Source organism: Pongo pygmaeus, chromosome 9 (assembly GCF_028885625.2).
Source record: "Pongo pygmaeus isolate AG05252 chromosome 9, NHGRI_mPonPyg2-v2.0_pri, whole genome shotgun sequence".
In the NCBI taxonomy this organism is placed as follows: Eukaryota; Metazoa; Chordata; class Mammalia; order Primates; family Hominidae; genus Pongo; species Pongo pygmaeus.
In genome coordinates this window covers 70,310,724-70,327,244 of record NC_072382.2, presented here as the reverse complement: position 1 = coordinate 70,327,244, position 16,521 = coordinate 70,310,724, and the positions used below count along the sequence as shown (strand labels likewise).

The following is a 16,521-nucleotide window of genomic DNA, read 5'->3' as shown; positions in this document are numbered from 1 at the left end:
CACTATATGCCTTCCTCTTGACATTGCTTTAGCTGTGTCCCAGAGATTCTCATATGTTGTATCTCTGTTCTCATTATTTCAAATAATTTATTGATTTCTGCTTTAATTGCATTATTTACCCCAAATCATGCAGGAACAGATTGTTTAATTTCCATGTAATTGTATGGTTTTGAGAGGTCTTCTTGGTATTGATTTCTATTTTTGTTGTGCTGTTATCTGAGAATGTAGTTGGTATAATTTCAATTTTGTTTAATTTATTGAGAATTGGTTTATAGCTGAGCATGTTATTGATTTTAGATTATGTACCCTGTGCAGAGTAGCAGAATGTATACTCTGTGGTTGTTGGGTGGAGTGTTCTGTAGATGTCTCTTAGGTCCATTTATTCAAGTGTTGAGTTTAGGTCCTGATGATCTTTGCTAGTTTTCTGCAAAGTATCATACAGATGATAGTATCAATCATCTGTATGATACTATCAGTGGGGTATTGAAGTCTCCCATTATTATTCTGTGGTTATCTAAATCTCTTTGTAGGACTCTAAGAACTTCTTTTATTAATGTTCAGTGTTGGGTGCATATATATTTAGGACAGTTGAGTCTTCTCAATGAATTGAACTCTTTATCATTATGTAATGCCCATCTTTGTCCTCATTAATCACTGTTGGTTTAAAGTCAGTTCTGTGTAAAATAAAAATAGCAACACTTGCTGTTTTTTGTTTTCCATTTGCTTGATAGGTTTTTCTCCATTCCTTTGCTTTGAGCCTATGGATGTCATTGCATGTGAGACAAGGCTCTTGAAGACAGCATATAGTTGGGTCTTGCTTCTTTATCCAACTTATCAAATTGAACATTTTAAGTGGGGTTTTTGCCCCATTTATTCTCAAGGTTAATATTAATATATGTAGATTTGATCCTGTCGTGTTTTTAGTTGGTTGTTATGTAGAGTTGATTGTGTACTTGCTTTAGAGTGTCAATAGTTTATGTATTTAATAAGTGTGTTTTAGTGGTGGTCAGCAACAGTCTTTCATTTCCATGCTTAGCACTTCCGTAAAGACCTCTTGTAAGGCAGGTCTACTGGTAACAAATTTCCTTATCATTTGCTTGTCTAAAAAGGATTTTATTTCTTCTTCGCTTATGAAGCTTAGTTTGGCTGGATATGAAGTTCTTGACTGGAATTTCTTTTCTTTAAGGATAGTGATAATGGGTCCCCAATCTCTTTTAGTTTGTGAGGTTTTTGCTGAAAGATCCACTGTTAATCTGACGGGCTTCCTTTTGTAGGTGGCCTGCCCCTTCTTTCTAGCTGTCTTTAATATGTTTTATTTCATGACAACCTTGGAGAATCTGATGACTATGTGTCCTGAGGATGGTCATCTTGTAGAGTATCTCACTGGGGTTCTCTGCATTTACTGAATTTGAATGTCAACCTCTCTACTGAGGTTGGGAAAATTTCATGGAGAATATCTTCAAATGTGTTTTCCAAGTTGCTTGCTCCCTCTCCCTCTCTTCCAGGGATGTCAATCAGTCAAAGGTTTGATCTCTTAACATAATTGCATATTTGATAAAAGTTGTGTTTATTCTTTTTATTATTTTTTTCTTATTTTTTTCTGAATGAATTGATCAAAGAGTAATCTTCAAGCTCTGAGATTATTTCCTTAGTTTGTCTATTCTGCTGTTAGTATTTCTAATTGTATTACAAAATTCCTGTAGTGAGTTTTTCAGCTCTATCAAATCAGTTTGGTTATTTCTTAAAATGGCTATTTGTCTTTCAGCTCTTCTATCATTTTACTGGATTCCTTAGATTCCTTGGATTGGGTTTCAACTTCCTCCTGAATCTCTATGATCTTTGTTGCCATCCAGATTCTGAATTCTATGTCTGAGATTTCAGCCATCTCAGCCTGGTTAAGAACCATTGCTGGGAACTAGGTGGTCATTAGGAGGTAAGAAGATACCCTGTCTTTTTGAGTTGACAGAGTTCTTACGCTGGTTTTTCCTCATCTGTGTTGGCTGGTGTTCCTTTAATGTTTGAATTTGTCCTTAGGATGAGGCTTTTTGCTTTTATATTCTTTGGTGCCCCTAAGGGTTTCACTGTGGTGTAAGTTGGATTCAGTCAACTAGCTTCATTTATGGATATTTTCAGGGGGCCATAGTTCAACTCAGCACTCCTGGGTTGTGTGCTCTAACCCTGAGGGGCTGGGACAAGGTCCATGGCTTTGTTCTCTGGCCCCTCTAAGCTAAGCACCTACTGCACTGGAGGAGCCAAGGTGTTCTCAGTCCCCTGGCAACAACAGTCCACTGGAGGGTGCTGCCAAAAGTGCTTCATCAGGGAAGTGGCAGGAGATTCCTCACTTGCACGTGTGTTAAGGCAGTGTCAGGGCAGCACATGTGCTGGCAGTGACAAAGTGGTGGCATGGTGGCAGTGGCAGTGCAATGACAGTGGTAGTTTATTCGCATGGCAGGGTCCATGCATACGTGTGCATTGGCAGTGGTAGGGTGGTGACACTGAGGTTTGTGTACGTGTGTGTGCATTGGTGATGGTGGGGTGTCAATGTCTGCATGACTCCAGCAAAGCAGTGGGGGCAGGGTGCGGGTGAGTGCATGCCAGCAAGGGTGGGGGGGCTTCTGCCAAAGCTCTCTGACAATTAGGTGGAGTCTGCTAGTGAAGGAGCTATGGCAGTTGCCACTGGGAAGCCCCCTGGTTTGGCAACTGAGGCTGTGATGCAAGCACCTGCAGCCATGCTGGGACCCGGAAAGAGGCTGGCAGACAGGGCAGCACTCAGATCAGACTTGCCTGGTCCCACAGGCAAGATATCCCTGTTCTGTACAGGTCCAACAGTCAACAAGGTCAAAGCCACCTAGAGGAGCATGGCAAGCCTTGGGGGATGGGTGTCTCTGACTGTGCTCCACTGCAGCCAGTCCCATGCCAAACCCTCTGGGCTCCACATGGACTGGAGTCCCGTTCCTTCCATGTCTCCAAACAGTTCTCCCTGATAGCTCAAATGTTCATGGGGGTTGCGGGGTCCCCTGCAGCTAGGATTCCGGAGGTACATGGAGAGTGGGCCACACAGTGCCTATTTAATTCATTCCTTCCCCAGGAACCACTCAAGGCCAGAAATGAGACCTGGTGCTCAGCAACCCCATACAGGATTTCCAGCTTCCTCTTCTTTCAGCCCAGCATCTGTGTCCTCCCTCAGTCTGCTCTCAATTCCTCCCTTCCAAAGATCTGCCCAAAGTGTTGTCAGTATTCTTGATGGTTTTGTCTCTTGGTGGGAGAAGCTCTTCCTGGCTGTCTAGTCAGCTATATTGGCTCTTCTCTATTCTGCTCTCGTCACTATGAATACCTTACTCTTGTTTACCTTGGACTTAATTTATTGTTCCTTTTCTAAATTCTTAAGTTGTCAACTTAGATAATTGATTTTACAACTTTACTGTTTTCTAATATAGGCATTTAAAGTAAAAAATTTTCTCTGTTTTCTCTTTGGCTGCATCTCACTTTTGCTATATGTACTTTTCAATCAATTTGAAATATTTTCTGACTTCCTCTGTGATTTCTTAGTTGATCCATGGGTTATTGAGATGTATTTAGTTTAGTTTCCAGTTATTTAACTCTTTTCATGCTACCTTATTGTTATTGTTTTCCAATTTAATTCTGTATTGGTAAGAGACTATGACCCTGCACACACACTTAAAAAAAAAAAAAATCTGCCCCTGCTCCCCATGGCTTTCTAAACCCCCATGTGACATTAGCAATAAGCCCAAAGTTCCCTCACCGAAAGGATGAGAAGGCTCCTTCATATTGCCTATTAGAACAAAACTCATTCCCCACACTTTATACTTCCACAGAGGAAGGCTCTTCTTTCTCTCACCGCAAAGGGGACATATGGGAGTGAATACTTGTCTCTTCTCTCCGGTTTCTCCTCTCCTTTGCTTGCTTTTCCATATGGGAAGAAGGGTCACTAATACAATTGGGCAGAGATTATTGGGAGCAATGGATGCAATGGATGGAGTTATTGTGTTTCAAAGGTACAAAACATGTTCTAATCTGTTTCACTACCTGCCTCATGGATACGTAAGGATAGTAGCAAACACTCTTTTTTTGTATTTAAATACCATAGCCTAACCTGAATAAGAGCCTGTGACCTGCTTTTTAGAGAGAAACCTGGAAAATAGCCACTCACTGTTTTGCATTTTATGTTCCGCTAAGGTTCCATTTATGAGATTTTGTGATGTCTTTCAGATGGCTGGATAATTGTGCTTGGAGTCGAATTTTCAAATTAAATTGCCTCATGTCCAGGTGGAATAAGATAGTAGGAAGAGGTGCAAAGATTTAGAATTAAGAGAAGGTAATTAAGAGTCTCTCCTCTGTCCTCTGGTTCCACTTGTATTTTCTAATTATGACTTACCAGAGAATCCTGCATTAAAGACATTTTTAAACAAACAAAAACTGCAAACCTTTACAAGAGGGAATTCTAAAAGATATACTTCAGGCAAAAGAATACATATCCCACTTGGAAGATCTGAGATGAAAAACGTATATTTTTTAGGCTGTAGGTTGGTCTGTTACAACAAAGATTACCAAAAATATGGTGATTTAACCCAGATAGAGGTTTATTTCCGTTTCAGGTTCAAGTCATGGTTGGTGGCCCAGACAGTGTCAGGAACACAGCTCTTCTGTATTGTTACTCTTCTATCTTCAGTTCACATTTCTGTCTTGTGATCCAAGAAAGCTGCCTGAGATCCTTTTATCATATCCACTTCGCAAGCACCAGCAAGTGGTCTAAACAGAAAGATAAGCAAATGACTTCCCATTATAGCCTACCAAAATGAAGCTTAGACTCTAGGGGTAAGAGAGTTTGTTACAATAGATGTAATACATCATAGCCTGATTTTCTCTAGGACAATTTACCAGAGTTTAAGCCCTAGACTGGGAATCAAGCTGATTAGAATGTGTAATTCCTCCTGCAATAAAAACAGCTCATACCAGTCCTCCCTAATTCATCTATTTGCAACGGCCAAGTTAAAGGCCTGATACTAAGCCTCTCAGACAGAGTACTAGTTATTATGAGTAAAATTTACTAAGAAAAGAGAAACTAGAAAAACCAACTATTAACTCTACCCCTCCTACCAATATGAAATCCCAAAATAAATCTTATCTCCTGAGCATCTTACAACAAAGTAGCAATGACTTGACTTCTTCCATGACTAAACAAAATGTGTTACCTTCTAAGAACAAAAATAATTAGGCCAGATCTCAGGGCAACATCAACAAACAGGTTGCAATATATCAATTGTAGCAGTCATCTTTTAAGTTTTCACCCAGTTCCTATTAACAGAAATGGAAGATCTAATTGACACCACTCCACATGCCCTATTTCCAAAAGAGAAACCCATTTTAAGTGTCCATAACTGCTACTATACTTATTGCTTTATTTATTATAGCTATGTTTACCAACACTGGAATCTAGCACATTTTATAGTTATTAGATGCTAATAATTATATGGTTACTTTTGGGTTTTTTAATGAATATTTATAAAACAAACATATATGCAGTACTTGGTCTTATTCCTTATTTATCCAAAGCATGAATATAAATAAGTTAAAAATACAAAGAGATATCTTTTAAAATAAATTTACTAGACACATATAGATTTCTTCCTTGAAAATAGAAATTATATTTTATTATTCCTAGAACCTATTAGCATAACTTCTCCACTTATGTTTGTTTTAAATAAATAAGTAATACCCATATTGCAATAAATGCTGTTTTCTTACACTGAGACCTTCTCAGCTGCTTTGAAGAGATCCTATTGGTAAACAGGAGCCAATGATCTGGGGATCCCAGCACTAACTTAGAGGTTTTGTAGAAACTCTAAGCCTAAAACGAACCAAAGGGTGGGACTTTACAATTCCAGCCGGTGTTGCATGGCCTACCATTGGGCAAAGGCGAGAAAGATGACACATTCAGAGCTATCATCTATTTCTCCTATCCCCAAGTCCTACTGACACAAGGAGTAAAGAAATGTTGAAATCAACAGGAAAAGACAAAATGGCAAAAATTTTCACAAATTCAGATATCCAGGTACACCCCAATAAGCCAAGTATCTGTGGGTGTTCTTTAGCATGGCACTAGTAAGACTAGAAGGAATACTCACTGCAAAATGGTCTATGTTCATGTAATCTACACCAGTCATAGGCTTCTGGCTGTGTCCTCAGAAGAAGCCTCCAAAGGAAACAATGAGAATATGTTCAGATCAATCCTTTTGTGTAAACAATCTGAGCACTCGCTGGCGGATCTGCTGAGTCTTCACGCCATAGACAAGAGGATTGAGCGCAGGTGGCATAAGGAGATACAGTGTGGCCAGAAGAACATGGACATGATGGGGTACATGGTGACCAAAGCGGTGAGTAAGGAAGGAGAAAATTCCAGGGACATAGAAGACCAGGATGACACAAACATGAGAGCCACATGTGCTAAACGCCTTAAGTCGGGCCTCACTCCCTGGTACCTTCAGCACTGCCTGGAGGATGTGGGCATAGGAAACACCAATGGCCAGAACATCAAGCCCAATCACAAGCAAGGCCACAGTCAGCCCATAAGCTTGATTGACTGTGGTTTCGGAGCAGGCAAGTTTCACAACAGCCATATGTTCACGATAGGCATGGCCTATGATGGTGGCTTGGCAGAAGATAAGTTTTTGCAACAGAATGAGGAAGGGGATGAGGAGTAATAATCCCCTCACCAGCACCACCATTCTGATGCGCCCTATGACCCCTGGATGCAGGATCGTGGAATGGTGCAAGGGGTGACAAATGGCTACATAGCGATCCAGAGCCATGGCCACAAGTACCCCTGACTCCATGGAGGAGAATGCATGGATGAAGAACATCTGGATCAGGCAGACGGTGTACCCAATCTCGTGGGCATGAACCAGGAGCACTGCAAGGGCTTTGGGTGCAGTGGAGGAGGCCAGAACCAGGTCGATGGCAGCTAGCATGGACAGGAAGAGGTACATAGGTTGGTGCAAGGATGGGTCTATCCAGATGATGAAGAGAATTGTAACATTGCCCACTAGAGCAAGGAGGTAAAGGATGCCCAGGGGCAGTGCAATCCAGCACTGGCTTTCCTCTAAACCCGGAATCCCTACCAGGAAAAAAGAAGGCTGGGATAGCCTCCAGCTTGAATTGCTAAGGAGCATTATCAATGGCTTGGAGAGGAAAGAGAAAAAAGAAACCAAAGTCATGATTTCTGCATTCCTGCTACATTATCACATAGTCCAAATGGGACAACCATCATCATGAGAAGAATAAAGTGACTTCAACTGCAAACGAAGCGAATAAAGTTAGCTACAGGGAAGAAAATCTCCTTTGGTGGAGATAATTCTTTTACAAGTGAGACATCCACATGTCTGAATTAATACAAGCTTAGTTTTGTTTAGCGATAAGAGTAAACATAAGCTGCTTTTGGAGAGATGCTTAAACTCTACTATTCAGTTGCTTATATTTTGGAACTGTCAACTTCAAAGAGTTATTTTTATTAGCCTCTTGGTATTACTGACCACTGTAAATCAATCTGTTGTTTTTGAAATTAGTCTTCCTCAGTTTCCATGACATGGCACTCTAGAGTTCTTCCCCCTGTAGCCTCAGTTCCACCATTTTCTCTATCTCATTATGTCATTGATTCCAGGGATCCATCCTCTCCTCTATTCCCTATTCTGTACGTTATCTCTTAATTGACTTCATTTATTCCCATGGTTTTAACTGTTTGTATACTTTTATTTCTTCCAAATTCATGCTTCTTTACCCAAATATCCTTCTGAAATATAAATCCATTTTTCCATTTGCTTTATGAATATCTATACACCACATCCTCAACATATTCAACATTGGATTAATTCACCTATTTTTCCCAAATTTGTTCTACACGTTTTGGCAATAATTTTTAATTACATCCCTAGCTACCTACACAACCCAATCTAAAAACTTGGAACCTGTCTTTACTCAGAATCCTCATCCCCTTTTATTCATTCACCAATTCATGTTGACTTTATTTTAACCCCTCTTATATCCACTCCTTCTTCTCAACCTCCAATATCACTGCCTTAGTTCACACCCAACTTCTCTCACCTGGACTATTTCATAATATCTTTCTGCCTTTGCCATAAACACCTTCCCAATTCACTGGCAACCCTGAAGTCATGGGGTTTTTTTCTAAAATGCAGATCTCATCATATCACTCCTAATATTAAAATCCTTTGGTGAATTTATTGCATGGAATAAAATCATACTTTGAGACTGGTATAAAAGGTTATCAAAATTTATCTTTTGTGCATTACTTTTGTCTTACAGTTGATATATTTCTACATATGTTTTACTAACCATCCCTGCATTCTTGGAGTTACATGTATACACCAAGCTTACCTATGCCTTTTATGTAGTCTGTCTCCAAATTCCTTTATCTGAATTGGTCCTTCAAAATTCAAAGTCCACTGTCGCCCCTCAAAAGGACTCATTGCCTATGTCAGACGAATACTGATTATGTTTAGAGCACTTTATAATCTTCCTTTATTCATCCATAACTTTCTGACTTATCTCTAGAAATTCTATCAGTGTCTTAATGGTTTGTTTTTTTAAAGAAACATATCTTATTATACTTTATAATTATAACATAGCATGGTGAACATTTCACAATGTAGTGAGATAAATAAAAGAAATGGAGGAAGACAGACTTAGTTTAAATTTTGTCCATTTCATATTCTAGGAATAAAACCTTGGCAGGATACTAAAACTCTCTCAGTCTTGATTTCCTTATTTTATAACTAACATCAATCTTACAGGTTTATTGTAAATATTAATTAAGTAATGTATGTAAAGTCTTGATATCTAGATTAGTCTACAAATTATAGTTATAATTATTTTAATATTAGCAATAGAAGATGACTGAGAATTAGATCAGAGGCTTCTTTCTTTTCTTCTTTGTCTCCATGACTCTGCTTCTTTTTTTCAAACTTTTGATATGTTTACCTCTCATCATGATGTTATAACAAACAATTCAGTGTCTTTGACAACCCCATGTTAACATGAAGTATCAACTTTGTCCATGGGATTCACCCTTGAAATACTAAAAGAAAAAACTTGAAACTGGATATGTATATGTAGGTATGTTTGTCTTAAAGGACAGGCGTAGTCTGAAATCACTGTATTTTTCTCTGTTGGGGTGGTGGTGCACATGTGTGTGTAAAGATTAAAAAGTCAAGAATGACTTAGTTCTTGTGGATAATGCATCCATAGATAACTCAGAGCTCTCTTTGTACAAATTAATGATGACAGTCATATTGCCCCAAAACTCTGAATATTATAGCTATAAAGTCTGAAATGCCACGTGGGCATATATCTCCCAGGCTTCTCTGTTTTTCTTCTAGAATCAGCATGAAATAACAATGACATTTTTATTGAGACATCCGGGGGAATCTCATAATCTTACAAAAATTCACCTCTCAGTGCTTAACATTCCACATAGAGAGAAAGTCCATTGTCTTTTTTGCCTGCCTCCTTCTGTTGCACGCTTCAGCCCATTTCTCATTTTTTAGCTAAGGAGTCAGAGAACAGCTTTGCATTTGCGGAAGGCACTCAGACTTGAATAGTAGCAGTGTGAGCAGAGCAGTGAGGCTAAAACTAAACTACAAAGGGAGCTTGCCCTGGGGCTGCTGAAATAAGTAAATAAATAAATAAGTAAATAAATAAGCAGAGAAGTACATAAATAAAGTAAGTAAATAGAGTAAAAAGTAAGTAAATAAAGCAGAGAAGTAAATAAAGTAACTTTGTGTTGCTTGGCTCATAAGCCTAGGGTAAAAGTCTACAAGTGCTTAGTAAATGTTAATTTTTTAACTTATTTTCATTTCTGACTCAGAGTAGGGGAGGGTGGGAGGTCGATAAGGCATAAAAAAATCCCCTATTGGGCACAATGTACACTATTCAGGTAATGGGTACATTAAAAGCCCAGATTTCATCACTATACAATTCATCCATGTAACCAAAACCACTTGTACTCTTAAAGCTCTTGAATTTTTTAAATAAATTGTAATTAATTGTTATTAAAGTAAACAGGAGGTCCCACTATGATTCTTAGAGGAAAAGCAGAAAGGACTTTATTCCCAGGAACCTAAAGGCAAAACTGTATTTAGTTCTTCAACCACAAAGCATAGGACAATTACCAAAGAGTAGCGGTTGTTCAGTTGGTACTTATTCATCTAATTCAATCCAAGCAACCTTTCTTTTGTGAAGTTGTGCTCAAATTCTGTAAGGTAGTATGACATGTCTCCTTTTCTTTCCTCTTGTAATGCCTTTACCACTTTGTCCCTACATTAAGACCTCACAATCTAAGCCAGGCATCATGTCAGTCTTTAAAGAGCAGGGATTCTGCATTACTTATTTCAGCAGCCCCAGGGTGAGCTCCAAGAGCACCTGGAATCTAGTCAGTAATCAGTAATGTTGGCTGAATAAGTAAACACTCTTATGATTAGATTAAAAAATAAATGAGTGTACTAGTGTCTTAAAAGACTGAGAATCACAGGAAGGTGATAAGGCAGAGGCTAAATTTAAGCATAGGAATCATGTAGCAAACAGTGGCATGTGTTTTGAGGGTGTCACTGATTGAGCCTCGATATTCCTCACCTTAAGTGATGCTCTGGGTGCTTCATGGCAGAAAGAGATCTGCTGAATCTCTGCCATAAGAGAAGACGGTGAAATCCTGGATGTGTTAAGAAATAAGAGGGTTCCTTTGGTCCCTAGTAATCACTCTGCACTGCTTCTAGCAGGAAGAGAGGCTCCATCTATGGGATATAATCTGTCCCTCTCTCCTCAATCTCTTAACAGTAGCCTGAACTCTATGATAATGGGGAAAAAAGAAGAGGCAAGAACTTACAGAAACAGTAGGGGAGGGAGGGCACAGAAAGAGTGGGTCCATGATAATGACTTAATAAAAGAGGAAGATACAGAAATCAAACATTAAGAGGCAGAGCTCCACTCACAACATGGATAATAAAGTAAGCCTGACACAGGGCACTGTCCTTCTGGTCTCTGGGCTATCTTTGATGATGTGCCCTTTAAAGTCTCAGGTCAGCCTGGAGGGAGACTCTGCAACACGGAGAGAACCAGGAAAGGGAGAAAATTCTCAGACTCTGGAAGGTCTGGGAATTTTCATGAAGAGTTTTCTGGAAAACTCAAGAAGGTTCCACTACAGCCCTCCCTACTCAGCCCCAGGAACTCCCTAAGTCTTCAGTTCAATCTCCATGATGAACTTCTGCCCTAGCTTGTGGGTAACAATGATGAAGAGGATTTTCTATTCAGAATGGCTGCACAGCAGTCTCTGAATGTCAAAGAGGACATCAAATGCATCCCTCGAGGTCCGTGCAGCTATATTTTCCAAAGATATGAAACATAAATACTATCTCCAGCAAGACTTGGGTAAAGGTAGCAAATCAGCTGTATCTACATGCACAATACATATGGTGAGGATGCCACCTAGGACCATGCCAAATGGCCCTGTGAATGCGTCAGGCTGACCATGAAGGCTTAAAGACATTGGTAGGTGTCCACAGGCTCACAGGTTAGCTCTCAGCCCTCCCCTAATCATTTTCCATCTATCTTCTTTTCTCTCCCTTTCCCCCACTCTCATAGAGTCCAGGCCACTGTTAACAAGGAGATTAAAGAGAGAGGGACAGGTCACATTTCACAGAAGAGCCTCCATGTCCACTAGCATCTAAATGGTAGAAGCCAAGAGGAGCAAGTTTGTTTGAGGAGTCAGGCAGGGAGAGAACAACTATTCTAACTCAGAGGGAAATAAGCTTAAGACTACTAAGAAGTGTCAGACCAGAGGTATTGGGAGAGCCACACTACACAAGCCAAGATATAACCCCTGTCACAAGGGCTCTGAGAAGGGCAGAATTCAGCTGGCCATAGTCTTCCCCCAACTGTAAACCCAGAAACTGACCTCATTTTCCACCGCTGAATTCCTGTGCACCAACTTATCACTGCTTCTGTCATCTTCATCTGAAAGGAAAGTTTATCCTTGATACTTTCCCAGGGCAGTGATGGTGACTGTGAGCACCACTGGGCAAGCAGGATGTTATTACCAATTGGCAGGTCCCAGAGGACTCATAGACAACCTGGACAAAGCCTAAGTTAGCCCCCAGTTTGGCTGGAAAGGCACAGAGCTAAGGATACAGCCCACAGGGATGGGTGATTGGGCAGAGAGGCCAAGCAGGGAGTGGCTCCTGCACCTAACCACGTGGACCGTGTCTGTCCAGTGTTGGTCATTACCCGTAAGCCTGTACATCCTGACAGTGTGCTAGGAAACCTCATGCAGTGAGCTAGGAAATTTCACATTGCTCTGTGAGCTCAGACCTCTCATTCTCACAGAACAATCTTGGACCCCAGTAAATTATTTAGTGGATGCTGTTGTTCAATGTGCTCATTCTTTCAGATGCTAGGAGTGTCGGCTGCTGGAAGTTCATAACTAAGTCACTCCTCTTTGGCCAAAGAGAGAGCCCTCACCATAGTTTACTTTTCCTTCTCCAACACAGTTCACACCCAATGACTGCTGATATAAGAATACAAAATCTTGGCTCCCTTTCTTCAATCTTAAACAACACTGAAGAGTCATCCTAGCTCGAGAGGTCCCATTGGGTTAGCTGAGTCATCTGAGAAAACTAGATCATAGTTTAATTTCTTCTTCTGCCCCATTTTGCTCCTCTCACTCCCTGACAATCATTGTTCTCCTGTATGTTTCTCGATAAACTTCCTGCATGCAAATCTGTGCTTCAGAGTATGTTTCTGAAAAAAGACAAATGCTGCCTGCCTCAGGTGAGTTGAGCATTTTGCCTCTCCTCTGTAGGACTGTGACAAACCCAAGGGCCTCAACCCCATTGCCATGATGCATGCGGGACAAATAGGGCTTCTCCAACAGTCCATCCCAGGAAGTTCCCAATGAGATGGGCTGAGGCCTTCTCGATTTTATTTTTCCATCACCAAGCAGATCTTTTCCTTGGTCCCATCTCCGTTACCCAGTAACAAGCTTCCCACCGAAGTAACAGAGCTTCTCCACTAGGTGGAGCGAAACTTCCCACTCCACCTGGTAGCCACATTCTCCTTGGGAATAAATAAGTAGATGGCAGATAGGTAGATTAGGTATCTACCAATTCCAGGTAGTCTATTAGATGTTCATAAATATCTACATGATAAAAAGGTTTTCACTAGTCATGGGATGACATATAGTAAGTACATAGGACCTTCCCAGTCTGGGGAGTTCAGGAAAGCCCTCCCTATTCAAGTTAGTGCCCATAAGAATTGGTTAAAAGTGAAGGGAGGTGTGGGGATAGGCTGAGGATACAAACCTGTGAAGCAGGAGGAAAGGGACCTTGGTATTTTCAAAGACCTGAAAGGATTGTTAAAATTTGCGATTTTAGTACTCAGGAACTGAGCCTAGAGTTTAAGCAGGAACTGGAGCATGCTGGGTCTTTTAGGCTAAAACGCCATGGAACACCATGAAGAATTTTAAGCAGACGATTGAGACATGATCAAAATCTCATTAACAAAATATCATCCTATGAGAACGGATGAGAAGAGGTCAAGCACAGATGGTGGGAGACCTGTTATAAAGCAAATGCAGCCATCTCTAGAAAGATGATACTCTTTAACACTCTGAGGAAGTCCACCTTCACCCATTTTTTTCATCAACAATGGCAGTTGTCCTAATGACTGTTGGACACTCCTAGACTCAGCTTTACTCTCTTTTCTGAGAATGTAAAAACCTGTTTCTCAAAGGTGAGAATTAAGTGTAAATATAAGAAGGTGTATTTATAAGTTGGAAGACACAAATTGGCCCTTCCATTTTGCCTAATATGTTATAACTTTCCCTATACTCTGTAGCAGCCCTATAATGACTATAAGAGAAATATTAATATAATGCAAACCACATGTCATTTTAAATTTTTACTAGCCATCTTTAAAAAGTAAAAGAAAACATGTAAAATTGAATTTAATATGTTATTTTATTCAGCATATCTAAAGTATTATCAGTTTAACATGTAACCAACATTTTTTTTAACTTCTAAACTTTTTATTGGCCTCCTGCTCCCTAAAGGGTACTCTGCCTCTGCTGGCTTAATGTCTCAGAACTTTGGTGTCATCGGTCTCAAACATCACTTTGCCGTCCACTGTCTGGCGGGTGGTAGTCTTTTGAATGGTTTGCATGGAGTTGGGGCTGTCCAAGGCAACAACCAACATTGAAGTCTTCGCTGTCTTCCAGCAGGCAGCGGTAGGTGGCCATCTCAGCCTCCCGCTTGACCTTGATATTCAGCAGGGCTTCCTACTCATGGGCCTGGCGCTGCCTGTCTGCTCAGGTCTCCGCCAGCTCCGACTCCAGGTGCAGCAGGATCCCACTGAGCTGCTCCATCTGCAGGGCATAGCGGGCCTCCACCTCCCTCAGGCTGTTCTCTAAGCTGGACTTCAGATTTCTCATCCAGTCCAGGTCTATCTCCAAAGACTGGACTGTACCTCTCAGCTCCATGAGCGTTATCTCAGCAGCTCCGACCTTGGCTTCCAAGGTTTCCTTTGGAAGACAGAGAGAGAAGTTCAAAGTGACATAGGTAAAATCTCACCCAGTTATGCACCATTGTCTGCAACACAATTGTCATCCCACCGTCTCATTCTTGGAGCCCAGACTTGTGAGGTGAGAAAGAGAGAGGATTGTGTCTCAGCATCCTCTCCAGTTTCCTCACTCTTATTGCTGGTACCGAGAGGCTTTCCAAGGCATTTTTCCTTCACTTGTCACACACATTTGGACAAATCTTACACCTGTCCAGTGAGTGAGTTGGATTTTCATGCTCTTATCATTAATAACAAATGTTCCACTTGCCCATTCCAATTTTGAAGCCACTGTGATGTAGGTAATAGGGAAATGATATGTCTCTAATATATTATGCTTTATAGCCCATTTTCGTATACTGGCTATAATAAAATAACCCCGGTTTATGGATACTATGTAATTCTCATTTAAACATAATTTTCCTAAGAGTATACCTAAAGTTTGAAGTGAAGTTCTCTCTCTCCTAAGTCTAGAAATATTTGTTTTTCAAGTATATAAGATTTTAATTTTTATTTATAATGCCTCAAGTCTCCCTGATGTTTCCTCAAACATCATTATTAGGAAGGATAATAAAGCAAAAAAAAGGGGGAAATTATGACAGAAGGGAGAGCCGTAGATAACACCAAGGAAAGTGATAACACCAAGGAAAGGGACAATCACTCTTTTCTATTGTAAATGCTTCAGACACAGCGAATAATAACTGAACAGCTTTTCTCAGATGAAGCGCCAAGTGACACCTGATTTTGAGAGAGGTTGCAGAAGTTATTCTACCCCAAGAAGAAAAGTTGGACTAAAATAAGAACCCAATAGGACACTCTGGAGAAAATATGTAACACAACATTTATGGACTCTGTTTATTTCATTTGCTATTTTATAGGTAAACTGAGAGTGAGGATTCTTAACACTGCTTTGAGCAGGGATTGCAAAGCAGTCAAGCCTCTGCACACTGTGTGGTCATGAATTACAAAGATAATTTACCAAGACAGCTGCTTGGACTTGGTGAAAACAGTTTCCTATTTTATGATTATTGTGTCATGCTCTCTCAAACATACAAGATGGGATTGTTGGTACAATTTGGAGGGGCAAGTGGCATTGGAAGCCTCGTAGCCTTAAAGAATGTGAGCACCGGAGTGGTATTATAGCCACATATCTTCAATGGCTGTCCCTATGTGTTTCTGAAGGGATGCTTGTGGAGAGCCTCGTGGTGCACCCAGACTGAAATGGATATAAATAGGCTACGTTCAACTAAAAGTCTTATGGGGCACCCAATAGTTTGGAGTTCCTACGTGATAACCCTCACATAAGCAAGAGAACTTCTCGAGAAAATAAACTAGTGACAAAAATAACTAGAGGGACAGAGGAGGACTCAAATTCCATGGATACCTTACACCCTAAGGTAAATAAGGTGTGCAATAATGGTCAGCCTATTATTCGGAGGGCAACAGGGGAAGCAGCATGCTTAGGGAAATGATAATAAATCATTCAATGTGTATATAATTTAATGTGTATATGCTTACTGTATAAAAATTTTTATTAGTTAATTCACTCTTTGAAAAAACAATAAAAAATAAATTAACACCATTTTCAAGGTAATAAAGCCAGAATTTATGAGTTTAGCCAAAGTTCACAAAATCTGAGTACACAAATTTAGCCAAATTATTTTATCTGAGAATCCAATTCCAGTTGTCCAGACTGTCTCAATCCTAATGGTCTTCACTATATAGAGGTTCATTTTGTGCTGGCAAAAATAAGGCTTTCTGTTAGGTACTGTAAGGACACATAATAGTATAAGATTTTATTGTTGTTTCCAAGTAGTTATCAAAGAAAACGAGGGATAAGAGATCACTTATAAAATGTTCTACACATTTTGTTCAACACATTTT

General features: G+C 40.1%; 1 protein-coding gene and 1 long non-coding RNA gene across 2 annotated transcripts in view; both read right to left on the bottom strand.

The window, feature by feature from the left end:
• Positions 1–6,199: 6,199 nt before the first annotated feature.
• On the bottom strand, positions 6,200–7,289 carry LOC129008842 (olfactory receptor 52L1). The gene has a single exon (XM_054441284.1). The coding sequence runs from the start codon at positions 7,233–7,235 to the stop codon at positions 6,246–6,248; it is 990 nt and encodes a 329-aa protein (XP_054297259.1). The 5' UTR covers positions 7,236–7,289; the 3' UTR covers positions 6,200–6,245.
• Positions 7,290–14,122: 6,833 nt separating this feature from the next.
• The window catches only part of LOC134740265 (uncharacterized), a 113,920-nt gene continuing 111,521 nt past the window's right edge, over positions 14,123–16,521 (bottom strand). The window contains exon 3 of the long non-coding RNA XR_010127594.1: positions 14,123–14,602. This is a non-coding gene — a long non-coding RNA (uncharacterized LOC134740265). The remainder of the gene's footprint in view (positions 14,603–16,521) is intronic.

Bases quoted from the DNA above. Each gene is read 5' to 3' on its own strand.
- LOC129008842 (XM_054441284.1), bottom strand. From the start codon at position 7,235: ATGACTTTGGTTTCTTTTTTCTCTTTCCTCTCCAAGCCATTGATAATG.